This window comes from Trematomus bernacchii, unplaced genomic scaffold (genome assembly GCF_902827165.1).
Source record: "Trematomus bernacchii unplaced genomic scaffold, fTreBer1.1, whole genome shotgun sequence".
NCBI classification, from domain to species: domain Eukaryota; kingdom Metazoa; phylum Chordata; class Actinopteri; order Perciformes; family Nototheniidae; genus Trematomus; species Trematomus bernacchii.
In genome coordinates, this window is record NW_022987613.1 from 174824 (window position 1) to 201229 (window position 26406).

The 26406-nt window shown below is 41.2% G+C and overlaps 1 protein-coding gene across 2 annotated transcripts in view; it reads right to left on the bottom strand.

Annotated features, from left to right (window-relative positions):
* Positions 1 to 21313, bottom strand: part of LOC117483700 (DNA (cytosine-5)-methyltransferase 3A-like) — a 39306-nt gene extending 17993 nt beyond the window's left edge. The window contains exons 1-18 of one of the 2 annotated variants that reach the window (XM_034132056.1): positions 21233 to 21313; positions 19476 to 19613; positions 17284 to 17429; positions 15807 to 15978; positions 13581 to 14903; positions 11822 to 12033; positions 11053 to 11181; positions 10213 to 10342; positions 9022 to 9075; positions 8904 to 8932; positions 7367 to 7516; positions 6253 to 6321; positions 5180 to 5329; positions 4715 to 4822; positions 1889 to 2018; positions 718 to 834; positions 546 to 590; positions 380 to 459 (exon numbers count right to left, since the gene is read on the bottom strand). In XM_034132056.1, coding sequence (XP_033987947.1) covers positions 380 to 459; positions 546 to 590; positions 718 to 834; positions 1889 to 2018; positions 4715 to 4822; positions 5180 to 5329; positions 6253 to 6321; positions 7367 to 7516; positions 8904 to 8932; positions 9022 to 9075; positions 10213 to 10342; positions 11053 to 11181; positions 11822 to 12033; positions 13581 to 14903; positions 15807 to 15978; positions 17284 to 17429; positions 19476 to 19602 — 3171 coding nt within the window. In that variant the 5' untranslated portion in view covers positions 19603 to 19613; positions 21233 to 21313. The remainder of the gene's footprint in view (positions 1 to 379; positions 460 to 545; positions 591 to 717; positions 835 to 1888; positions 2019 to 4714; positions 4823 to 5179; positions 5330 to 6252; positions 6322 to 7366; positions 7517 to 8903; positions 8933 to 9021; positions 9076 to 10212; positions 10343 to 11052; positions 11182 to 11821; positions 12034 to 13580; positions 14904 to 15806; positions 15979 to 17283; positions 17430 to 19475; positions 19614 to 21232) is intronic. The other variant, XM_034132057.1, reaches the window with a different exon arrangement.
* Positions 21314 to 26406: the final 5093 nt, after the last annotated feature.

Below are 26406 nucleotides of genomic sequence, written 5' to 3' on the forward strand. Positions count from 1 at the left end.
TTTTGTATGGACATGCTTTTATTTTGAAGGAGAGTTAGCGCTGTTGACAGGAAGTTGTTGTTGCTATGGAAACAACGTGACGGAGATTAACGGAGAAAAAGTAATATCTACATATAAAGACGGAGAAAGTAAACGATAACGTTTATGGTTAAGTGTTAGCACCCCCCGAAGAGGCACAAGCTCTTACGTTGATATTGGAGATTTCAATAAATTCAATTTGAAAAAAAAAAACGGGAAGAAAACGAAAAAACAAACAAAACGAATATCCGAATAACGAAATTGAAACCCGAAATACTCCAACGAACGGATATTCGGATACAGCCCTAGAGGGAAGCAGACCAAATAACACGTCAAAAAGACGTATTTATCATTAAATTACCTTGCATCTGAGACAAAGACCACCTTCGAACAACGGGTGCTGCACCTGAAGCTCAGTGGATCCACAAGACAAACAGAAATCTGAAATAACAAACCATTAAGTTAAAATGAAGGATTGTTCGTTTATATAAAATCACACGTCTTCCACACACTCACACACAACTTACCTTCAATTGTTTTGCCCGCCTCTTTGACCTTTTCTCTTATCAATTCTGTAGAAAAGTAGAAAAACAAATCACACATAAGGAATGAAAAAGATTATACTCTGTGACCAAATCTAGTGAGGAACGTTTACTCTTGAAGACATGTGTTTTGGACTAAATGTGGTATATTGTGTACCTCGGTTATAGATGATGGCGGGTGTGATTGCCTTGTTTTTAAAAACATATTTCCTTTTTGGCGGAGGCTGGTAGTCGGACAGGGCCGAGTCAGAAGTTTCCTGAAGAGCGGCGGCATCTTGAAGAAGCAGGAAGAGACGAAATAAGGAGAAAATCAAGAAAAAGCTGGATATGTAACGACTAACAGAGCAAAGACAAAACATTATGGATCATCTTACTATCTTTATGCATATATTATGGGTCTTAGATATATACAAATATATTAAAAACATATCTATGATGTGTTTTGCTCAAAATACCAAACAGCATTTTAGAAATCCCTCATATCCCTCTGTTTCAGCCCTGTTACTAAAGTGCTGATTCTGGGTCTGCATTTTGTATGATAGGAGACCTTTAAACTCCTAATAAAGTGGTGCAGGAATGAGTCCTAAAACCCGGAAGTGAGTCAGCATGTTACCACTTCCTGTCCCCTCGTCTCAGAGTCAACGGGTTTTTTGAACTAGTTTTGTAAAATATCTGTAAATAAGGTCTGAGGTTGAGACACATTGAAGAGACGGGTCACGTTTTGTTCTAGGACATTAAATCCATCAGCAGTGACCCCACTGGTGATTTCTGAAGAGTTGACGTGTCTGAGAAACGATGGTTGTTACCAAGTGGCTGAATAGGACTACAGAAGTCGTGGAGGACGTTGTACGACATTACGCCGAACACGTAAACACTCCTCTAAGTTAGTTTGCCCTGTTCTGCTTGAAAGCAAGTACCTGCCTCCTGCTAACTGTTCAAACAAACGCTTCAACTCGTACCATTTAGAATCTGTGTGTTTGAATATGGATCTGAAGTTGGCGTGACGTTGAAGTCGTGCTGCTGTACTCGCCTGTAGTTCCTTTATAGCATGACGTTAGCATTTTGCTTCTGGAGATTCGATTTATGATTTGAAAATGATAAAAGTAGCGTAGACATGTGGAGATTATCCGGCTGAACAAAACGTGCAGGTTCGTTTTCCACAGATCTTATTTCGAGCTATTTTCCTAAATCCTCTGGAGAGATCCTGTTGCTTTTTGTCGAGGGAACCCATGAGCAGTTTAATTCCGGGTCGGCCTACAAAAATACGTCATCCCTGCACCGCTCTATAGGTAGAGAAATAAAGTAAATGTTGATAACAGTGCTCATACCAGGAGGCAGGAGTCCCTCAGGGCCGGAGGGCAGGAAACCCTCAGAGGCCCAGTCCAGCATCAGCTTCAGCTCCTTCTCCTTAGTTCCTCCTTTTCCAGAGAAAGACTTCCCACAGCGCTCACCAGCCAGCTGCACAACACAAACATTATCTGAGTCAACACAAACATTATCTGAGTCAACACAAACATTATCTGAGTCAACACCAGTGGCGTCGCCTGGCCTGGGCATTCAGGGCTTTAGCCCCGAATGTTTTTTATGTAGCCCCGGACAATTCTCCCTCCAATAATATAATACATTAACCGTGCTTTACGTGAACCTCATCACGACACAAGAGAGGACGGCAGCACTGTAATTTCCCGTGTTCAGTGAATGCAACAGAGGCATGACACCAGACCAATCAGAGAGTTGCATGGAAAATAAACGTGTGCTTGTGTCATTCAAGCTCGGCTCTGTGTGTGTGTGTGTGTGTGTGTGTGTGTGTGTGTGGCAATAGCGCATTTAGTGTGAGAGAGAGAGAGAGAGAGAGAGAGGAGGAGAGAGAGAGAGAGAGAGAGGAGAGAGAGAGAGAGAGAGAGAGAGAGAGAGAGAGAGAGAGAGAGAGAGAGAGGGACCGTGCCAGCATGGACCGTGTTGTTAGCATCTGGTTAGCTAGCTGCACTAACGGACATAAGGAGCTGTTTGTTCCACAAGAAGCTGGAGGAGAGTCCTCTCCTCTCAGACTGAGAGACTCAGGTGAGCTAAAGGACTCTCTGAGTGTTTAGATAGTTAACTTTAGTCTGAGTTATCTCAGTGGGTCTCAAACGGTTTGGTCACAAATTATTCAAAAGATTATTTCCGTGGCACACGTTCATATGATCATTATAGTTATTAAAAAATAAGAGAATAAAGGAAAAACAGTTATGAAATACTATATGGCAGTAAAACAAGAATAGAGTTTAAAAGGGGAGTGATTAGTAAAATATCCATAAAGAAAAAGTACATCTGTTTACAGTTCTGCTTCATATGGGTGTTGAGAGAGGTATCCATAGATCTCTTCATGTTGCTCTCAAAGTGCACCAGATTGATGCATTTAACTTCAATATTTAAAAACAAATCTGAGTCAACACAAACATTATCTGAGTCAACACAACACAGGTAGGTAGATTTAAACAGGAGAATAGTCCGAAAAAGCAGAAGGTATTGGTTACAGGTTAAGTAACAGACAAGAGTTACCAAGGGGAAGCGTACAAAGTAGTAATGACAATTGGTTCAAAATATCTGATTTAGTCGATTGCCCTCGGACGCTGTTTCTTGCAAGATGTTGCATTTTGCCCCCGCCCGCGGGGTTTAAGGCGAGACACTACAGGTGAATAGGGTACGTTTTTTAACTTAAAGATATCAGCAAGACATTTCTCCAGTTAATTACTTATATTAAGGCAATTGTTTTTTGTATTACAAGTATTCTGAAATAGCATGTTTAAATATGCAAATGAGCCATCCTCTCATTATATATGCGCATATTTTAATACATTTCAGGAACACAAATCTGAACATTGGATGAAGCCAGGTTCAAAATTCTTGTTTCATTTTGTAGTCATATTAGAAGCTAAAGTTTTTACAGAAGGGATTTTGGATATCTCTTTGTATCACTCCATAAATCAGAAAATACTGTCAACAATCCTAAAATATCTATTTTCGCCATGTTTTTAGGTATAAAATGTTATATAATTCAGACTATGAATGATATATAAACAAACCCTTCAGTAAAAACCTTCAGAATATTGATAGGAATATAACTGGAAGGTTTGGTGTATGTAATGGCGCGTTTCCACTACACGGCCTCGCTCGGCCCCGCTCGGTATGGCTGGGCCTCGTTAGGACTGGCTCACTTTATGGCGCATTTCCATTACAGTTTAGGAACTGGGGCAGTATCTATAGTAACGCAGTGTAGGCGGAGCCGTGACGTGATCTTCAGAGGACCCCAGAGAAACAACACAGCCGTTAGCTGTTAGCACTCAGAGCTCCTCATATCTGTTCAGAAACTAGACAAAAGTTAAACAAGTACACACCACAGACTGCCTGTGTCATGGTGAATACAGTCGCTGCTTTATTTATGTCTGTATAGGCCGTTGTTGTGAGTGTGGACGGTCGGAGCATATACAACGTTAGCTTAGCCGATCTCCATTTAGAAAACACGCATTTTAAAAGGTTTTTCGCCTGCCGTCTGTCTGCAGACTTGTCAAAGCATTAATTCATGGTTTTTACTAACCGGTATCAGTATGTTGTTACTTCGGCATCATTTTGAAACGTGTATTACAATTAAATCACGGTCAAATATGTCCATCTTGTTGTAGTTGTAGCCCCCTTGCCAGCGATGCTCTCTCTAGTTTAGCATACTCAGCCCGACTCAGCCTCGTTGTCTCTGGCCCTAGACCCGCGATTTTATGAGGCCAGAAAAACTGTGAATTAGGACCCGCCGGCCGGTACTAGGCCAAGTGGAAACGCAACCAAAGACGGGCCGCTGACGTCACAGCCCTCTTAAACCGGGCTGCGCGCTGTAGTGGAAACGCGCCATTAGTGCTACTGAAGTGGACATTTTGCTAACTTTTGGTGAACTTACAGACGCAAATAGACAATCTAGTCAAATAAACACCTAAATGTGTATTTTGTATGTTTTCCTTCCAAAAGCCTGAAAGAAAACATGTTATGGAATCAAAATCAACAGCCGTAGTAAGAAGGGAACATTTACAGATATCAAAATCAATCTTGAGTAACAGGATGTGATAGAAACAGATCATTCGACCTACTGTAAAGATGATAGCGACAGATATCATTTGGGGTCTTACCTCGATGATCTGGTAAATGGCTTCCTTGTAGACGGGCAGGCTGGCGTAGGAGTTTTTGCAGAAGCACTTATTGAAGGCACTGAAGACCATGAGACCCTCCGTGTAGCTCTGCAACAGGAAGCAAAGATGATGGGAAAATGCAATTCAACACATGTGGAGTTTTCTTCACATTTAGTGTTCAATCAATCAATCAATCAATCAAATGTTACACTGTGTGACATAGATAAGATAGCACTTTGTTGTCCAGGTACTCTTTAAAACAGATGGTAGTTATGGGTACTTTTTACTGAAGTACATTTCAAAGCCCTCTTTACTTTTACTTGAGTAAAGAAGTTTAGTCAGTACTTCTACTTTCACCAGAGTATTTTAAACACGAGTATCTGTACTTCTCCTTGAGTAAAGGATGTGTGTACTTTTGCCATCTCTGTTCATAGGTTTAAAAACCAAGAAAAGCGTTCTTCTTACCTCTGAGAACATCCCGTCTCCGAACCACTCGACCCTCCTCATCCCGGGAGGAGAGGATTTACTTTTCCAGGGGATCACCATCCCGGGCCACCAGGAGAAACCCTTCACTTTCCCCCAGATCAACTCTCCGCGCAGGAACCCCTTCCCATCCTGCAGGGGAAACGTGGATTATCATAAACGTTTTTTTGTTGGGAAAATACAGAATGTACTCTTCCAACATGAGAGTAGCATGATAACAAAGGTATCCCAACTGTAGCTGTGAACATGACAGGATGTATGATTACCTAGAAGAGCATCAGGACTGTTTGAGGCATATGATAGCTATGTGATTAACATGATGATTCAGCCTCTATGGAGATAGACATATGACAAGCATGCTCATTTCTGACGTGGAGCTAATCTGAAGTAAACATTGAATACTGCTTTCTATTCCTCCATCTTGTGACTGTGTAACTCCCTCTCTTGGATATCAGCATGTGAAGGACACTGTTCAGGAACTAGTTGATGCTCTGTATGTGATGACTACTTCCATTCTTGAGAGGATCAGAAACACATGGATCCTGAGATTGAAGCTCAAGCCGGGGACCAGGGATTATTGACATTTTGAAGTATTCAGAAAAAGTCAGAATTTTTTGATTTTTGAGAAGTCAGAATTTTGAGAAAAAGTCATATTTTGAGAAAAAAAGTCATATTTTGGGGAAAAGTCCGATATTTTGAGAAAAAGTCCGAATTTGTGAGAATAAGTCATATTTTTGAGAAAGTCCGAATTTTTAGAATTTTGAGAAAAAATTCAGAATTTTTGAGAAAGTCAATTTTTTGAGAAAAAGTCATATTTTTGAAAAAAAAGTCATATTTTTGAAAAAAAGTCATATTTTTGAAAAAAAGTCATATTTTTGAAAAAAAAGTCAGAATTTAGAGGAAAAAAAGTAAAAAAAGTGACTACTTCCATTCTGGAGAGGATCACAGACACATGGATCCAGAGATTGAAGCTCAAGCCGGGGACGAGGGATATTTTTCTAACAGTTTTCCTTCTTAATGTAATTTAAAAGACATGATTCTGTTTTATTCATTACCGTGTAGACGTGTTTCCGGCGATTTCTTGGAGTGGGTTTACTGACCGGAGATGTTTCTTCTGCCTGAGACTTTAAAACATTAAAATAAGTGTCAAACATTTCAGTCAAACATTTAAAAAAAGTAGTTTAGGTGAGGAGGATCTGCGTACTTACAAAATAAAAGCCATAACTGATGTTAGTTAGTTAGAAAATGCACCACAAATCACCAAAATCATTGTGTTACATATTACATTTCAGGTGTCATGGAGGAGAGAATTAGTTCAAAACAAGAGAGCCCTTTTTTCTTAAGATGTATCAATTCCCTCTGATCAACTAATCAAGCTGGAAATATCCAATAAAAACTAAACAGTAGAATCTATTTCCTGTGTTAAATTATCTCAATAGATTTTTAAATGTTGGGGTTGGCATACAGATGATAAGGTCCCTGTTGTGTTTTAGACGACAGATATACTGCTTGTATAGATTTTACGAATAATTCATTATTCTGACATCTGGAGAGAGTCTAGAGTTCTGCGATTTTCTGGAAAAAAAATAGGATTTTCAGAAAAGTGAGAATTTTTCCAATAAAGTGAGAATTCTGAGATTTTCTGGAAAAAGTGAGAATTCTGAGATTTATTAGAAATAAGGTGAGAATTTCCGAAAAAGTGAGCATTTTGGGATTTTCTGAAAAAAGTCAGAATTTTTAGTTTTTAAGTAAAAAGTCAGAATTTTTAGTTTTTAAGTAAAAAGTCATAATTCTGAGATTTCAGAAAAAAACTAAACAGTAGAATCTATTTCACTGTAGTTTTAATTTAAATTATCTAAATAGATTTTTAAATGTCAGGTTATCTTTTTACTTCAGAAATCATAAAGTGGTGTAAATACTATGTGGAGATTATCCTGCTAAACAAAACATGTCTGTATCATAAATATTTGTTTGTCAGAGATTATTTTCTTCAATAAATCAAATCACATGGAGAAATCTTATGCTAACAGAAAAACATCATAACTGCAGGGCTCTATTACGCTATCAGATATGTGTTGTTGTGCAAGGAGCTCACAAGTATCTGCTTTTAGCTAGTTATTTTGTAGTGTTTCAGAGGTCAGAGACATCAGTACACTTGAGTACACCTACCCCCTCTTCCTGGGACTCCAGACCCTTTCTGCTGTCCTGATCAACAGGTTGGGGGGCGGACCAGGTGCTAACACCCGCCTGAAACACTGCGCGGGCCTGAGGTTTCTGCCGCAAGCTGCTCTCCCAGCCATAACTTCCCCTAGTGGTCATCTGAGAGACAACACACTCCCATTACACACTCAAATATCATCACAACACACCGTCATAAAGGGAAAACGTAACCTTATCATGCAAGTGGTTATGATGGCCGTATCAATCATCACAACACACCGTCATAAAGGGAAAACGTAACCTTATCATGCAAGTGGTTATGATGGCCGTATCAATGAAAATATATGAGGTTAGTAAAGGGAAAAGTATGTCAGTAGATGAGGGAAACAACAAATATGATGCAGGAGAAACAATACTTTTTCTGAACAGTTCTGGTCTTTGTTTACTAGTTGAGTGTAAAGCTGAGAAAAGCATCTTGATTGTAGTTTTAAAAAAAATCAGAAGCACGGCAGCGGGATTTCATGAGAAAGAAACTCAAGAAAAACGTTGAAATTCTCAGATTCAAGAGGTAAGTGGTGGTCTAATGGATAGTGAGGTGGGCTGAAGATCGGAAGGTTGTGAGTTCAAATCCCGCCACCACCTCTAGTGTGCCCTTGAGTAAGGCACTTAGCCCTTAGTTACTCCAGGGAGAATGTCCCTCAGGGTTCATATACTTATTCACCAATGACTTTTCCATTACTTCTCCATGACCTTTACCTAATTTTCCATGACCAAAGAAATGACTCTTTCTCAGCGGTACCACTGAAAATGGTTTATTTTAACATGGAACAGGAAAATAAGGTCTGCATATGAAACATGTTGTGCCTATCTGAAAACAAATCAAATAGGCTTACTAGCTTCTACACGCTAAAGCAACTAAAATCTCTCACCAGCAAAACACCTCGTCAGTTAAATGCCATTTTACGTTTCATTACTATACGATACAGTATTTATTATCATTATAGTATTACTATTTTGGCGATTAGATCAAATATAAATTATATTTGATGCAACTTTAGTTAAATTTCCATGACTTTTCCAAAACTTTGGGGAAAATATTGTTTTCCATAACTTTTCCAGGGCCTGGAATTAGCATTTTGAATTTCCATGACTTTTCCAGGTTTTTAATGACCGTAAGAACCCTGGTCCCTGTAACGCGCTTTGGATAAAAGCGTCAGCTAAATGTAATGTAAATATACGGAAATATTTCACAAATTTAAAAGATAAATACTTGAAAATCCTCTGAGATTAAAGTGGTAAATATAGGGGGGGGGGGGGAATCATAAATGTATGAGAAAGAACAAATATTTTCAGAGATTAAAGTGGTAAAAAAAACGTAATTATTTGTGGAAAAAGTATTGGAGGAAAATCACAAATCTCCTAGAAAGTTCTCTGAGATTAAAGTGGTAAATGTACGGGAAAGCAATGTACTAAAAGCTGACAGTTTTCATGTTCAAATAATAAAAATTTTAACATTTTAGCTTTTTTCTCAAAATGTGTGAAGTACCTCTTTGCAATCGTCTCCATTCTCATCGTCTGTTGAAGAAAATATAAAGTAAGTTTGAGCGTTGAAATCTTCAGAAATATGATGGCCATCCTGAACCTGATACAGAAATGCTACGTACCGTTTATCTTTGTGAGGCGGACTTCACAATGCTTTACTTTGAGGCCATTCATTGCTGGAGAAAGAGAGGAACGTGTGATTAACATGTTTGGAGATTTGTCAGAAACAAAACTCAGAATTCTGAGATTTTCAGATTTATTTATCTTCAGACTCGAAAAAATAATGTTTTCATTTTCAGAATTTCCATAGAAAGTAAAAATTCTGCGATTTTCCGGAAAAAGTCATAATTCTGAAATTTCAGGAAAAAGTGAGAATTTCGAGATTTAACCTGTTAAGCTCTGAGCCTGTTTTTCAGGTCTCAGGCTCGAGAATGCCATTCCCAGAACAAATGACCATATCTTCCCTTCTAAAAGGGTTAAATTAATAATCTTTTTTCTCAAAGTAATGATAAACCTGTGAGTTGGATGTAGAAAAGTCAGAATCAATATAGATGTTTTTTATTTTAAAGAAAATTCAGATTTTACATAGTAAAAAACTGTAAATTATAGTGTCCGTCCAAATATTATTTTTTACTTATAGTGAAAACTACCCTTGAATGATGGTAAGGTAGACTAATGGCGCAGTTCCACTACAGCGCGGAGCTCGCTTTAAGCGTGCCGTGTCGTGCCGTGCCCGTTTTTGGTTGCGCTTCCACGAGGCCTAGTTACGGCCCGGCCCGGCCCGGGGCCACTTTTTCACGTCTTTTCTGGCCCGAGAAAATTGTGGTTCTATCGAGGCCAACAAACAGGGCTGAGTCGGGCTGAGTATGCTAAACGAGAGAGGAGCGCTGGCAAGGGGGGTACAACTACAACAAGATGGACATATTTGACCGTGATTTAATTGTAATACACGTTTCAAAATGATGCCGAAGTAACAACATACTGATACCGGTTAGTAAAAACCATGAATTAATGCTTTGTCAAGTCTGCAGACAGACGGCAGGCGAAAAACCTTTTAAAATGCGTGTTTTTCTAGATGGGGATTGGCTAAGCTAACGCAGTATATGCTCCGACCGTCCACACTCACAACAACGGCCTACAGACATAAATAAAGCAGCGACTGTATTCTGAGAATTTCAGAAATTCTTTTAGCATTTCCAGATCTCAAACACTTTTGCATAACATATACATCAAATGAATAATTACTATACCAGCGTGGTACAGTTATCAAATTAGATGCGTATTTATTATCTGGATCATAGGATTCCTCTCACCTTCAGAGTGGATTTGGGGGTCCTTGCAGCGGTTGTTATCAGAGAGAAATCCGTCGGACGTGAGCTCAGAATCACTTTCTGTCAAAGCTTCACTCTCAGAGAACAGCGTGGCCTCTTCAGTTCCCAGAGCCTGAGACACAGCAAGGGCACAATATTAACTAAAATAAACACAATCACAACATGGGCTGTATTACACAACGTCATCAAAACTAAGCTTTTTTCTATCTTAAAAATTAAGTCAGAATTTTGAGATTTCAGAAAAAAGTTGAGAATTTTGCGATTCTTTGATAAAAGTGAGAATTCTGAGATTTTCCACAAAAAAAGGGGAGAATTCTTATATTTTCAGAAAAAGTGAGAATTCTTTTTTTTTTTATAGATTTCTTAGATAAATCTGAATTTTGAGATTATTTGCTAAAAGTCAGAATTCTGAGATTTTTGATAAAAGTCGGAAATCTGAGATTGTCCTGAAAAAAGGTGATAATTTTTGATAAAAGTCAGAATTCTGAGATTTTCTGATAAATCAGAATTTTGAGATATTTGATAAAAGTCAGAAAATCTGAGATTTTCCTGAAAAAAAGTGACAATTTTGCGATTTTTGGATAAAAGTCAGATTTTTGAGATTTTTCTGAAAAAAAGTGAGAATCCTCAGATTTTGAGGTTGAGAGTTTCTGGAAAAAGGTTGAATTTCTTTTTTGAAACACAATGAATAAGCATGCAAAAAAGAACAGAAAAAGCTCCATCAACCAAATGTTAACATCCGAATGTCATGCTAAGAGTACAGCTTTGAAGTATTCATGAGACAACAACATATATTTTGACACGGCTCCTCTGTTCACTGACCTGGGTAAAAACCTGCTGAGCCTCCAGGGGCGGACAGGGCAGAGACAGCAGGGTCAGAACCAGCTTCCTGAACCCTGATCCGGGCTTGGTGTCTTTCAGTACGCTGGCCCAGTGCTCCTCCAGAGGAACCTAAGATCAGAAGATAAGAAGTACTTTTTATGATACCCATTTGGGACATTTTTGCAGTTGCAGCAGCAGCAGCATACAATCGAAATTAAGAGTACAATATCTCAATAGAAATAAAATAGCATTATGAAAAAAAAGTAGAAAATATACATGTTGAATTACACATTTTTATTTGTATTTACTTGCACTATTTTATTGATTTGATTTATTTCGAATGTGTAAAACAATAACACAAAAATCTAACATGAGAATTATTATACAATACAAAATCAATCAGTGTCAAATTGATATACAAAAATATGACTGATTCTAAATTATATATAAACAGATGATCTACTTAATTACACATCCGAGAAGGGGTGGGAAGAAGTTTACACTTATTTAATCCCACCCTTTCTCCCAAAAACTAAATTACTAACATATATATTTGTTTGTTTCTTAAAGGTAGGGTAGGTAAGAATGGAGAAACCAGCTCGAGTGCGCTAGAATTTGAAAGTATGCAGCCGAAAAAAATCTGCCCTGAGTTTTGTATACCTCGGGACTGTGGGAAACAGTATTTTGATCTTTCTGTGTGTCCAAACATATTTTGAGATTGACAATAAAAGCCTTGAACAATGAATTATATATACATAAGTATGTGTACCTCTGCAGAGTTCTCCCCCTCCTCAGCCTTCTGGTACTCCAGGAATTCAGCGATGAGTTTCTCCACCTCCTCCTCGGAGCTGCAGATTCCCAGCGAAGTCCCGAGTTCCCCGACTGATTTCCCCGTCACTTCCCGTCTGCTCCGAGGGTTCAGCAGCTGAGAGATGCTCCGGAGAGTCTCCTCACCGAGAGGAAGCTTCTCTGCAATGCAACCTGCAGGTAACAGGAACATTTATAATGTATAATAAGAGACGCCTCTACATAGTCTGTTCTTAAAACCCGCCTCTTCTCCTTAGCGTTCAACACTTTTTAGCTTTTAAATTGTATATTGCTTTTACTATCTGGCTGTTGTGGTTTTACTTATTTTACGGTACGTCCACACGGCAGCGTGCGTTGAAGCTTGCCGGTGGGCGTGCGACCAACAACCAATCACATTAATCTCCCGCCCCGGACACACAAGCATGCGGTTTGATTGGCTAGAGCTTGTACTGGCATATGATTTGATTGGCTGGCGCTTCCGTCGAAGCTTGAAAAGTTGAACTTTTCTCAGATTTCGAAGCGAGCAACGGAGGCAAAGCAACGCGACGGAACCACAACGCAGTTCGGCAAAGCCTGATGTCACCCCATTCAAAGTGAAGGGGAAGCGTCTCCGTTGAAGCACGTGACGCTGCCGTGTGGACGTACCGTTATGGTTTGTGAGCTGAGCTTTGTGATTTTTGTATTTTATTCTGTTGGTCTTATTTGTATTTTATATCTGTTGGTCTGGAGGTTTTAAAGTGCTTTACCAATAAAACTGTATAATGTCACAACTATGTAAAAGAAAAGAAATGCAACTCACAGTGTTAACCTGAAAATCATCAGAATACTGTTCTTTAAAGTGGACCTATCATGCTATATTTGAATAATATAGGGTAGGACCATACCTATATAAGGCATATTTATACTTTTTTTTTTTCAAAATACCAAACAGATCATGCATTTTAGCCATGCCTCATTTTGCTCAATTTGACATTTTTTAGATCTGTTTTAGCAAGGGCTGATTCTGTGAGAACAGCACCACCTACAGGCCTGGCATATGTACTACAGCGTCTCCAGCGCTTTCGAACGGCAATGGCCGTGGCTGTCTCCTCCTGATTGGTGGAGTTGGCCAAATAGCCGTAGCGCCACCGTCCTGACGCCAGGAAAGTGTTCAAATCTGGATCAGTTTTTATCAGATCCGTTGCAGCCCCTTTTTTAGAGATTTGGGTATGGAGGAAAATAGAGAGGGTTGTGTTTTCTGACACTTGGTGAGTTCCCTGGAACACCGGGGACACATATTCATGTATAAAAGACGTACAAAAGTGCATTTTGCATGATAGGTCCCCTTTAAACAAAACTACTGAAACCCACTGGTACCACTTTAACTTAGAAAGACATAATTATTTTTCTTGCAAACCACGCCAATCTGAATTTTCCAAACAAATTGTCTGTTTTTTAGTGGACATCCTTTTATGTGAAAAAAAAGCTACAATGGCCGTACTATATCAATTGTTTAATGCTCAAATAAAAGACAAGTCGGATTTGTAATCTTGAACATATTAATGATTATCTTTACAATAGAAAATGTGAAGTTTTGGTTGTTGCTGTGTTTTATATATTTTAAGTGTGTTGTTTTTGTGATTTTTAACATGTTAAGTGCCCGAAAAGCGCTCTGTAAATAAAACATATTATTATTACTTTATGGCGATCTGCAATAAGATAACAAATCATCTGATCCGTACCTGTGAGTGCGGCGTAGAAAGACAGCGCCTCCTCCTCGAACAGAGCCTCAGACTCCTTCAGGAAGTCTTCCACTGCTTTCCCTCCCAGATTGATCTCAGCACCAGACAGATGGAAACGCTTGTCTTTAAGGATTTGGGCGTCTCGTTCCTTGAGGAATCGATCAGCAGCTTCAGGACGGAGGAAGTATGAGGTGTAGGTGCTCAGCAGTTTACTGGCCTCCTGCAGGATGAGCGGCATGTCGGCTCGGTCCACTTCCTCCTCCGTCTGCAGGCGACTCTGGAAACTGTGCAGAGGTTTTAAAGCGTGCTGCAGGAACAGAAACGTGGCTCTGACTTTGGGATCCTGCAGCTGGGAGCAGACGGACTTGACTTTCTCATCTTCGCCGTCACAAGACTTAAAGTATACGATGAGATCCGTCCATACTTCCAATATTTTAGTGACTAACAGGCAGAACTTAAGGCAGCCGGAGTTGAGATCAAACGGATCGTCTGCACTGATGTCTGAGCCGAAAACAGCCGCGAGGTCATCGTTCTTCGTAGAGCAGGAGGAGTGGTGGGTGTGCATGTCTACCATCAACTCTTGGACCTGATTGGAGAGCTCCTTGATCCCAGCGTGGCAGGAAGCATCAGCGATGGCGTACAGCCCTCCTATAGCAACTATATTGGGGTTGAGTTCCCTGAGTTGTGTGCAGATCTGCTCCGAATCATCATCAGAATAAACAGCCACGAGGTTATCCGTGTGCAACCCGAACTTCTTCACCGTCTCCACCACCGCCGCGGCTGTTTTTTTCTCTCCGGCGCTATCCTCCGACTGAAGAGCATCTAGAAATTGGAAGCAGTGCCCGGAGGCGTCGACGTCAAAAAACCCAACGAGGACCACGGACACGGTGTCGTCTTTTCCCAGCGGTTCCCCTCCGAAGATGTACAGGCAGTAAGGCGTGTGCTGGCAGGCGGAGGTGATATCTTTGGGATACTGAGACCCCAAACGACAGCGAGCAAAGAGTCGAGCCTTGTGTTCAGATTTAGCAGGGCCGGTGTAGCAGTGCTTGTTGATGAAGCTAATGGCGGCGTCGCTACACGGCAGCGTTTCGGACAGCTGGCTCTGCCTCGCGGTCCTCTGGTAGATTAGAGTCCTTTTCTTGTGTTTGTTAGTGTCCGCATGTCGCCGGAGTTCAACAGGGCCTCTCGCTAATGTCTTCAGGCTGCGTTTGCAGGAGCGGCAGTAGGTGTAGTTATCTCCGAGAGGACTCTGGTCGGCCCAGTCGTAAATATACATCCACTTTTCATTGAAAAGGAAACTACCGGATGAGCTCTGGAAATCCTCTGACAAAGCGAGAGAGAAACATTTCGGTTAATGTGAAAACCACAATGTGCTGCGTCATGTTATAATTAGTACATTTAAATTGCATTTATCTGACTCTAAGGACAACGAGAACAGTGCCGACATATTCACTTGGTTACTAAAACCCTTTATGAACACACTTTTTTAGACTGTAAGTTAGGGCTGTGCAATTAATCGTATTTTAATCGCAATTACGATTTTGGCCTGGCACAATTACGAAAACAACATAATCGAATTAAACAATTATTTTGCTTTGCTAGGTTGTGACAGTGCAACATATTTGATTAATTTTGGTCTAATTTATTTGTATTTACCATATTTTTTATATATGATAAGTAGCTTTTGGAAGTGCGCTCCTAAATATTTGTTGATCTTGTTTATTGGTATTTATTATTTTGATATTATTTATTTAAAGTTTTTCCGTTGAATTATACGTTCAGGGTAATCAACAGTTATAAGATACTGTTCAAATTATTATTTGTATTTGTTTTAAAGTTCAATAAATGGATGTTTTCAAAGTCAATGAATAATCGTATTTAATAATCGTGATATCAATTATTGACCAAAATAATCGTGATTATGATTTTTGCCATAATCGCACAGCCCTACTGTAAGTGTAAATATGCACATTGACATTGAATTTGATCTCATTGCGCTGTCATCGCTACGACCTCTGCTTCTACCACTCTCATTCATTTATTGTGTCTATTTGTTACTGCAGTGAGAGTTGCCAAAGAAATGTCGTTGTACTTCGTATGATGACAATAAATATATATTCTATTCTATTTAAACAAGCAGACCATTGTGAGTGCTGCTGCATCAGTTAAACTCTGAAGTGCTTCTCTATCTAAACAGGTGACACAGTGAAAGAAAGTATAAGTTACCTATAAGCAGGTTAGTGGTTGCGACAGTGGGGCTGATGTTCTTTCCCCCCCGAGCTCTCACAGGGTCGTACCCTTGCCTTTTCTGATTGGCCAGGTAGAGAGCTCTGAACCACTTTATGAACTCGAAGTTGATTTGAGACTCCCCTCGTATGAGCTCCACGATTGGAATTGTCTAAACCAAGACAAAAAGACAACATTTAGGAATTAAAACAACTTCCATATTGCACATCAAGGGTGTAGTTTAACATTGCAGGTAGCATTCGTAGCAGAGAGTTATGGCGCATTTCCACTGCAGGGCCTCGCACTGCTTAGTACGGTATGGTTAGGCCTTGGTAGGCCAGGCTCACTTTATGCTGCGTTTCCATTACAGTTTAGTAGCTGGGGCAGTAACTATAGTAACGCAGTGTAGGCGGAGCCGTGACGTCATCTTCAATGCGAAACACAAAACCAACATCAGCCGTTAGCTGTTAGCACTCAGAGCTCACAGCTCCTCATATATGTTCAGAAACTAGACACAAGTTAAACAAGTACAAACCACAGACTGCCTGTGTCATGGTGAATACAGTCGCTGCTTTATTTATGTCTGTATAGGCCGTTGTTGTGAGTGTGGACGGTCGGAGCATATACAACGTTAGCTTAGCCGATCTCCATTCAGAAAACACGCATTTTAAAAGGTTCTTCGCCTGCCGTCTGTCTGCAGACTTGTCAAAGCATTAATTCATGGTTTTTACTAACCGGTATCAGTATGTTGTTACTTCGGCATCATTTTGAAACGTGTATTACAATTAAATCACATCAAATATGTTCATCTTGTTGTAGCTGCCAGCGATTCTCTCACTAGTTTAGCATACTCAGCCTGGTTGTTGGCCCGGAAAGAACCTCGATTTTGGAAAGCCAGAAAACTGTGAAAAAGTACCCGCTAGCCGGAACTACGCCAAGTGGAAACGCAACCAAAAACGGGCCGGGCACGGCACGCTTAAACCGCGCTGTAGTGGAAATGCGCCATTAGATGAGAGCAACTCATATTTCTGCACCAAGTATTGTTTTATTTGTGATCTGGGGGAATGCACAGCTCCTCCGTCAATCACTTTATTCCTCATTTAACCGTAATTGTACACACAGAGATACTGTGACCACAAACAAAACATTGTGTTCACGCGTTTCTGTGTAACATAACAAAATATGTTGTCATGTTGGTTAACAGAAAGCCTGAACTCCAAGTAGCCCACTTTTAGGTGAACACTTTTCTTGTTTTTTGTTGGGTTAAAGTCTGATATGGTTTCAGCATTTGGTGCCCTCGATAAGATATAGAAAGACAAATAAACAAATTATAAATAGTTTGACATTTTGCCCACACCAAAAAGGCTAGAAACTGGAGGAAACAGTTAGCTAGATTGTAGGTTCAAAGGTATGAAATCTACCAATCAGCACGTCTCAAGAAACTGTAATGTGTCTCTACTAATAAGAGATAGCATACCTTAGAGATGCTGCTCTTGTCGAAAGCCTTGCAGAGGAGACCGAAGTTGTGCATACAGTCGTCGTCACTTTGCACATCAAACTTCACCTGGGTCATGTCCACAGAGTCGGGAACGACCAAGTCCATCATCTGACATTGGCACGCACCTGCAGAATAAACACAGATGGGTTAGAAAGAGGTGTCGGTAGAACTGAGACCTGTACTACGAAGCTGGTTCAACTTAACCTGGATATGTTTGAGTTAGCCGGTTGGCCCAATCCAAAACATACGCGCTCTCGCTAAACTGTATTACGACGCTGGTTATCAAGTGGATCGCTCAAGCCAGCCGTGTCCTATCTAGTTAGGTGCGCGTTCACATGAAAGGGGTGGTATTTGGAGCATTCGACCAATCACAAACACGGACAAGCGTTCTGACAGCGCAGCGTCATACTTCCTGAATGAAAAGTGAACTTTAATATTAGTCAAATATGAAGAAGTTAAACTTTAAACATCCATGACTTAAACACTTTATCCAGGATCAAAGCCACATAGCTGCACCTGCAAGGTGAATACAGCTGGTAAAAGAAAAAGTGTTTGAATGCGTACATTAACAGGTTTATGAAATCACTGCCCCGTCCAAGACACGAGTGGATCTGACTTTAATTACATTTGACTCGAGTGTTTCGTCAATTTAATGTGTTGCTTAAAATAATACTTCTGCATACAGTATGTGACACTGTGAGTGTTGCACGGCCAGATACGGCTCAGCTGACTCAGATAAGGAAATATATGATACATTATGATGTGATATGATATGAATGATAATGGGACACATCGACGTCTGCACTCACAGTGCCGCGGACTGTACTTAATGTTACTCTGATCCGGTTACTTATGTCGTGGCAGATATTTAAGTAAGCTTTCTTAACGCTAATGTTATAATAGTCAGATTGCTCTGAAGATGGGAGGGGATATTCTATTCATTTTCACGTTCACACTGTCAGTTGATTTTTGCCGGCCGTCTTTCCTGCAACGGCAGTTTTTCTGTATTTCCTCTATCCTGTAATATGACTTGATCGCTTTAAACTCCGCACACGGAGCTCTGATTGGTCAGCAGGCGGTGCTTTCACTGAGTTGATCTCTTATGGCGCATTTCCACTACACGGTCGGCCTCGGCCACACTCGGTACGGCTCGGTACGGCTTGGCCGCGTTGGGCCTTAACAGGGCCGACTCACTTCATGCTGCGCTTCCATTACAGTTTAGGAACTGGGGTAGTTACTATAGTAACGCAGTGTAGGCGGAGCCGTGACGTCATCTTCAATGAGAAATCCAGAAACACAACACAGCTGTTAGCTGTGAGCACTCAGAGCTCACAGCTCCTCATATATGTTCAGAAACTCGACAAAAGTTAAACAAGTACACACCACAGACTGCCTGTGTCATGGTGAATACAGTCGCTGCTTTATTTATGTCTGTATAGGCCGTTGTTGTGAGTGTGGACGGTCGGGGCATATACTGCGTTAGCTTAGCCAATCTCCATCTAGAAAAACACGAATTTTAAAAGGTTTTTCGCCTGCCGTCTGTCTGCAGACTTGACAAAGCATTAATTCATGGTTTTTACTAACCGGTATCAGTATGTTGTTACTTCGGGCATCATTTTGAAACGTGTATTACAATTAAATCACGGTCAAATATGTCCATCTTGTTGTAGTTCTAGCCCTCTTGCCAGCGCTCCTCTCTCTAGTTTAGCATACTCAGCCCGACTCAGCCCTGTTTGTTGGCCCCGATAGAACCACAATTTTCTAGGGCCAGAAAAGAGGGGAAAAAGTGGCCCCGCGCCGTGCCGCGCCGGAACGAGGCCTAGTGGAAGCACAACCAAAAAAGGGGACGGCACGACACGGCACGCTTAAAGCGAGCTACGCGCTGCAATGGAAATGCGCCATTAGCCTGCAACCTAACCTGCTCCGGAGCAGGTTAGCCGCTCAGCATAAGTTACCATGGAGATCTAGCCCGCTAAAAAGAGAACCAGCGTCGTAGGACCGGAAAGCCCGAGTTTTCCCTGAAGTCAGCCGCTAAGAGAACATCCAGCTTCGTAGTACAGGCCTCTGGTGTTTTTTCATCGCAGTGAGGATATAACGCTGTGCTGAACAAGGGCTAACCCCAAAGAAAGATTTTGATTTTGGCATAATATCTGCTCAGACTGATGAGTTACCTGAACCCATCTGTCGCACATCTTTGAATTGGGTCTTCAGCAGGTTGTTTATCCAGACCACCAGATAGTGACGGCTGCTTTTATCTTTGTTGTTGGACTCCGGAGTCACAAGCACTGGACTCGCCATCTCGCAGCTCTCTGAGAAAAAAGAAAGCTTAGATTAACGATTGAACATGCTCATGACTTTGAAAGTGAGGTATAATTTAAATCACGAAATGTTGTACATTGGCTGTGGCTCAGCTGTAGTTCAGCAGGCAGGAGTTTTGCCAATTTTATTCCAATTACTATTATTAAATCCCAGTTTAACCTGTAACCAGTTCCTGTGATTAATATTACCGTTACCATCCATTGTGAGACTTTTTACATTAATAGTCTTCTTTTTGTCCGTTCATATCATGGATTTGTTGGTAAATAATTGTTTTGCATTGCATTTACATGTTTACTGAAGCCAGGATTGCAAAAATGCCAAGATTGTGGATGCATGAAGTGAAAGAAGAGAGAAAAATGTGTGTATTTAATTAATAAACTCAAACCATTGTTTACCATTTGTGTTATTATCTGTAATACTGCATAGTAATAATTTATGGAGATGTAAAAAAGGTAGCTTTACCTCAATGCAGAACATGTAGTTATATAAAACGTAAAATATGTCCATATGAAATGTAGTAGAATAGAAGATTAAAGTAGCAGGACATGGAAATACTGAAGTAAAGCACATCAAACTCGGATCTCTGTGCAACTATATCATTAATATAACACCCACAGACAGGCATTAGTCTTCAGTTGAGTCTTTCTGTGATTCAAACCAAACTACAAAAGGCCACCACCACATTGTTATTCATTCGTAAAACATGGCTGCCTGTCATTATTACCAAAGCCAGTGTTACCCCCCCCCCCCTCATGCCTGACTGCCAGGGATAGGGTGGGGGGTGAGACTGGGACAGTGGATGGGTTATTCTAATCCCCTTTAGTCTGATTGTGGAGGACAAAGACTGGGTGCTTTCTGTCAAATATCTAATTTCAGTGGTTTGGTTGTATCTTGTTTCCTCGCCATGTGTGTACATTAAAACAGCGATCTGGGTGTTAAGAGAGCCACGCTGCTGCTGTTTCTCCTCCCCTTCCTCCTCAATGTATAGAAGATGAAATCTCGCGTTGTCTATTTTTTGCCGCGAACATCCCCCAGTGAAATCAACTTTCACTTACAAGGAAACAGGAGCTTTAACATAAGATCCTGCTACTTTTCGTGCAGAAATAACAAACAAATGCAATGCACCGGAAGGTTTACAGTAACTGCCATGTCGACCGGCATGTTAGTTTCAATAATCCCGGTTTGTCTACAGCAGATCACATTGCATGCATGGTGCAGGGGCTGTAGCCTGTCTTTATAATATTTACGTTGGAAGCAAGAAGCCAAAAGTCACACAATCAAACAGCCGTTTAAGATAATGTAATAACAGCTGATTATCATTGCATATGCACGTTATTACAGCACTGGAAATCAATGAACTAAAAGTAAATTGCCGTCATTATTAGGAAGTCAAATGATCCAATCTGCTTTTGTATCGCCTTTGAGCTGCTCTTTGTTTTTTTTACCCTACAAAAGGCTGGATTTACAACAACACAGGACAATAAAGGCTGTAACAACACAATCCTGCGCTCGTAACCCGTGCAAAAACTGCGTTAAGAGGAGAGAGCCTCGGTTTAATATATGGTTTTGTTGTGTGCATGCATAGCAGATAATATCGAATGTAACTCACCTCGCCGTTTCGTAGAAACAGATGCTGAACATTAGCTTCCTCCCGAAGCACATTTTCCTTGTGACGTCCTCTCTAGCCGGGAATGATCCATTGGACGACCGAGGCAGGAGGCTGTCCCGTAGAGAGACCCGCTAGCTAACGTCCCCGTCCGGGAGTACGAAACCCCCCTCCCAACCCGCCCCCAACAAGAACACAGCCTGCTTAATAATTAATCAAATGTATGTTAATGCTAGCTTAACAAGAAATAAATATCGCCGAGGTGCAGTTACTCCCCTAACAATGATGCCGATTAATAATGAACTAGTCCATACTTTGCTAGCTTACGGTCATCTGATCTAACACCGATTGTCAGAACTGACAAACGTGCTAACGAGCTAGCTGTTGGAGTACTTTAAAGTTCGCAGCTTCCAATACAAACTAACGTTCGCCTAACATGTTGAATATAACACCTCTACACGAATAGCATTTCAATTAATTATATCATGGTGATAAGCACAATAGTTGATTCTACCTTCATTTTTGTTAGTACGGAAGAGAAGTCTTTATAGCAACACAAATGCGATGTTATAATCGGAGGGGCTTTGGTATCGGTCTTACTAGCGAATTAACCGTGTATATGTCGCCAGTTGAAATATTAAATATTACATGATTGTTAGCTTTGCCTGCTGACTTTACATAAAGTCGGCTGTAACCGTTTTACGATACCAGTTTTCACAAACCGTAATAACAGCTGTTTCTTTAACGGCCCATCTTATGTACCGACAGTTGTAACAGAGTAATGGCGGCGGCGCTGTTTCAGGCCAAAAGGTGAACGTAAATACTTTTTATAGCCACAAAAAATGCGATATGTTATAAGCGAACCTTAACCTGAATATCGGCTATGGTTAGTTTCGGTCATATTGGCTCATTAATGGTGGTGGATATGTCACATATTGAACACTGAATATAAAATAAATACGGATCGGCCGTGTCCGTCTAACGATACCAGTTTTCACACACATTAATAATGGCAGTAACGGTTGTTGTTTGGATATTAGGCTGATATTAGGTATGTTTCCTTATCGCATGAACCGACCGATATAACAGTAATGGCGGCGGCGCTGTTTCGGGACAAAATGTGGACGGAGAGACGATCTTTTGCCACAAAATGGGATGTTATCATAGATGGTATATATAAAGGATGCTATAAGCGAACCTTAACCTGGATATCGAACAGCTATGGTTAGTTAGTTTTGATCAAACTAGCTAATTAACGGTTGGGATGACGCATAATGAAACATTGAATGAATGGTGATTTCCGACTCCTGACTGTAGATAAAGTCGGCTGTATTAACGGCAGTTTCGTTCGTAAGGTCTGTTTCTAAACTGTCCATATTATGAACCGAGTCGACCGTCGGTTGTAACGAAGTAATGGCGGCGGCACTGTTTCAGACCAACAGGTGGACGTAGAGACGTTTTATAGCCACAAAAATGGCGACTTTTTAAGCGAACCTTAAACTGAGTAGGCCTATCGGCTTTGGTTAGTTTCGATCATAGTGGTGGATATGTCGCCTGTTGAAAAATGGAATATAAAACAATGGTGACTTCCTCCTACTTATTCTAGATTAAGACGACGGTTACCGTTTAACGACAACAGTTTTATACACATTAATTAACGACTGTTCCGGTAGTCGTTTTGATACAAGGTCTGTTTCTTTCGACCGTTGTAACAGAGTAATGGCGGCGGCAGTGTTTCAGACCAACAGGGGGACGGACTGTTACAGCAGATAACGATCAACAAGATGGCTTTTACCTTATTAATAACAAAACAGGTCGCGGTCGCGGACTCAAAATATGAACCGACATCTTCGTATTACTGTCAACAAATAAATGACTGAATATAAAGCTACCCTGCGCAGACAATATGGCGCCTATTGGGCCATTTTGTGAAAGGACAAGAAGCCATTTCATAATCTGAACCTAGAGTCAAACAACATGACGCTCAGGCCTAAACTGTCTATTTAAGCCTATTTTAAGTATATATTTATTTATTTGACTGATAAGCCCTTTCTTAAAACAATTTAGCATTTTGTTAAGGCATTTTAAGGATTTCTGATTTCAACATGAATACAAAAAATACTAAGAAAACCTCCTAGGGAACTAATTTTAATTATAAAAGTTCCTTTATTATCATCCCGTATTCATTTAGACCCTTCAAACAACATTTGACATGCGCAGTTACACGTCAGAGTTTGCTTTTAGGTCTTAAATTACATGATAATAAAGACGATTTAGAAATAACTAAATATTAGTCTGGGCATTAGGCTATGATACAGTAGGCCTACTGGTTAGAAACCTGGTAGGCTATTAGGATTGGCATTTAACGCCAAACACCAGCAGTTTTACAGATTGTCAGCAGTCAGAGGATGGTACATCCCCTAGCTGTTACATACAGGGTTTCACTAAAAGACCATCAATAAATTACAATTTAAATGACCCAAAACTGATGTTATTTTCAATACCTCCGTGCTTGCCCATATTAGTGAAAACTATGCAAAAAGAAATTAAAAGTATCTTTTGTGGCAAACATTTTTTGATTACTGCTTGATATAAATATTTGAATAGAAAATGATATCAGTTTTTATCAAAGCTTCCATGTCATGTGACCCATTGACTCCCGATCCATATCATATATTGTAACTTCACAGGACAACACTTCTTTATATTGGATTTTCCTCATAATACAATAATTAAAGGCCTATACTTTAACATTTCCCATCTCCGTCATATGTGAGCTTTAGAGAGGAGGGTACTGAGAGTCACTGAAGAGGTCAGGGGTTAATGTGTGTGTCTGAATTTATGTTCAAGCTATAATAATAATGTGAGTAAATGGTTAGAGATGAGGCCAAAAGGCTGGACTCTGATGGCTGTGTGTTCAGACGTTCATCGTACCGCAGTATTTATTTATGGACAGTGCATCCCTTAATGTTAAAATGCTCTTACAGTGTGAAATATGGCTTTAATACTGAACACAACGAATGGTCCCTGAATGTGTGTTTATGATGTCATTATGAAGATAACTCTGCAGTGAGTAGATCCACTCAGTGTTCGCCTACAGCGGGGTCACGGGGGTCGGTGTGGGGGTGGGGGGGCTTTGTTTTCTCTAGCCCATCCTCCCAGTGTCCGGATAATCAAAATGTTCACTTTCCTCCATGTGGCTGACACTCAGTGACCGTGTAATAGTAGAGAAGGGGTAAACGTGTGTGTAATCTTATTAAAAGGGTAAAACATTTATAAAGAGATCAATACTTTGCTTTATAGGTTCATCATACGCTGGGTTCAGAGGTCAGATAAAGGAATTTGGGAGTCTTAATTGTAACCATGCTGACAAAAGGAGGAAGAAAAGCCACCCTCAATTCCTCTGGTCTGAATGACTGGTGCAACAAAGTCCAAGAAAACACTTGGTCGAGTGGAATGAAAGGCAAAGACTTTTGTTGATAAATTAACCTTTATTTTATTTACCCACAAGAGAGTCTCACTAACATTGAAAATTAAGTTCACCCTTAAATTGATCATTTGTACATTCAAGTGTTGTAAAAAATTGAATGAATTGAAGTAATTGGGTCCGCATTTAACAACATAAACACTATATGAAAAGATATGTGTATTGCAGAATCATTTGAGTCTCATATATCCAGTCTATGCACTCCTTCACAAACACACAACTTTTTACTAAAACACGCCTGCACATGCTTGAGATTGTTTATTCTAATATTGAGTAAGGGTTTATTGTTTGTAAAGATTTATAATATACCCCAAGACCGAATCCGCCTATTTTGAGCTTCACAATGGCTTTTCATAAAGCTATGGGTGATGCGACTTATACCTCCATATTTTATACAGTCTATTATAATGATACAATGATTTAATACTAGGAATGACATTGCTATTTAAATAACAGTTAATTATATTTCTACAACTTCAAATCATGTTTATTGCATAAAACAGTAGTTTAGTTCAGGCAGTCAACTCGAGCACCAATCATACATTAACATGTGACGCACCTCGTCCCTCTTACAACCAACCAAACACATTCTCCTAAACATGCCACTCTATTTAAGCTGCCAGGTCTTCCTGCCTCTGCCTCGCTCATGCTGCTGCTGCACTGCTGTGTTCACTTGCTTTGTTACGTTCATGTTCCTGCTGCTGTGTTTCATGTTGCTGCTGCTCGCCTGCCCCACCACCACCCCAGCTTCCACCCCAGCTTCCACCCCAGCTTCACCCCAGCTTCCACCCCAGCTTCCACCCCAGCTTCACCCCAGCTTCCACCCCAGCTTCCACCCCAGCTTCCACCCCAGCTTCCATCCCAGCTTCCACCCCAGCTTCCACCCGCTTCCACCCCAGCTTCCACCCCAGCTTCCACCCCAGCTTCCACCCCAGCTTCCATCCCAGCTTCCACCCCAGCTTCCATCCCAGCTTCCACCCCAGCTTCCACCCCAGCTTCCACCCCAGCTTTCCACTCCAGCTTCCACCTCAGCTTCCACCTCAGCTTCCACCCCAGCTTCCATCCCAGCTTCCACCCAGCTTCCACCCCAGCTTCCACCCCAGCTTCCACCCCAGCTTCCACCACCAGCTTCCACCACCAGCTTCCACCACCAGCTTCCACCCCAGCTTCCACCCCAGCTTCCATCCCAGCTTCCACCCCAGCTTCCACCCCAGCTTCCACCACCAGCTTCCACCCCAGCTTCCACCCCAGCTTCCACCCCAGCTTCCACCCCAGCTTCCACCCCCAGCTTCCATCCCAGCTTCCACCTCAGCTTCCACCCCAGCTTCCACCACCAGCTTCCACCCCAGCTTCCATCCCAGCTTCCACCCCAGCTTCCACCCCAGCTTCCACCTCAGCTTCCACCCCAGCTTCCATCCCAGCTTCCACCCCAGCTTCCACCCCAGCTTCCACCCCAGCTTCCACCCCAGCTTCCACCACCAGCTTCCACCACCAGCTTCCACCACCAGCTTCCACCCCAGCTTCCACCCCAGCTTCCATCCCAGCTTCCACCCCAGCTTCCACCCCAGCTTCCACCACCAGCTTCCACCCCAGCTTCCACCCCAGCTTCCACCCCAGCTTCCACCCCAGCTTCCACCCCAGCTTCCATCCCAGCTTCCACCTCAGCTTCCACCCCAGCTTCCACCACCAG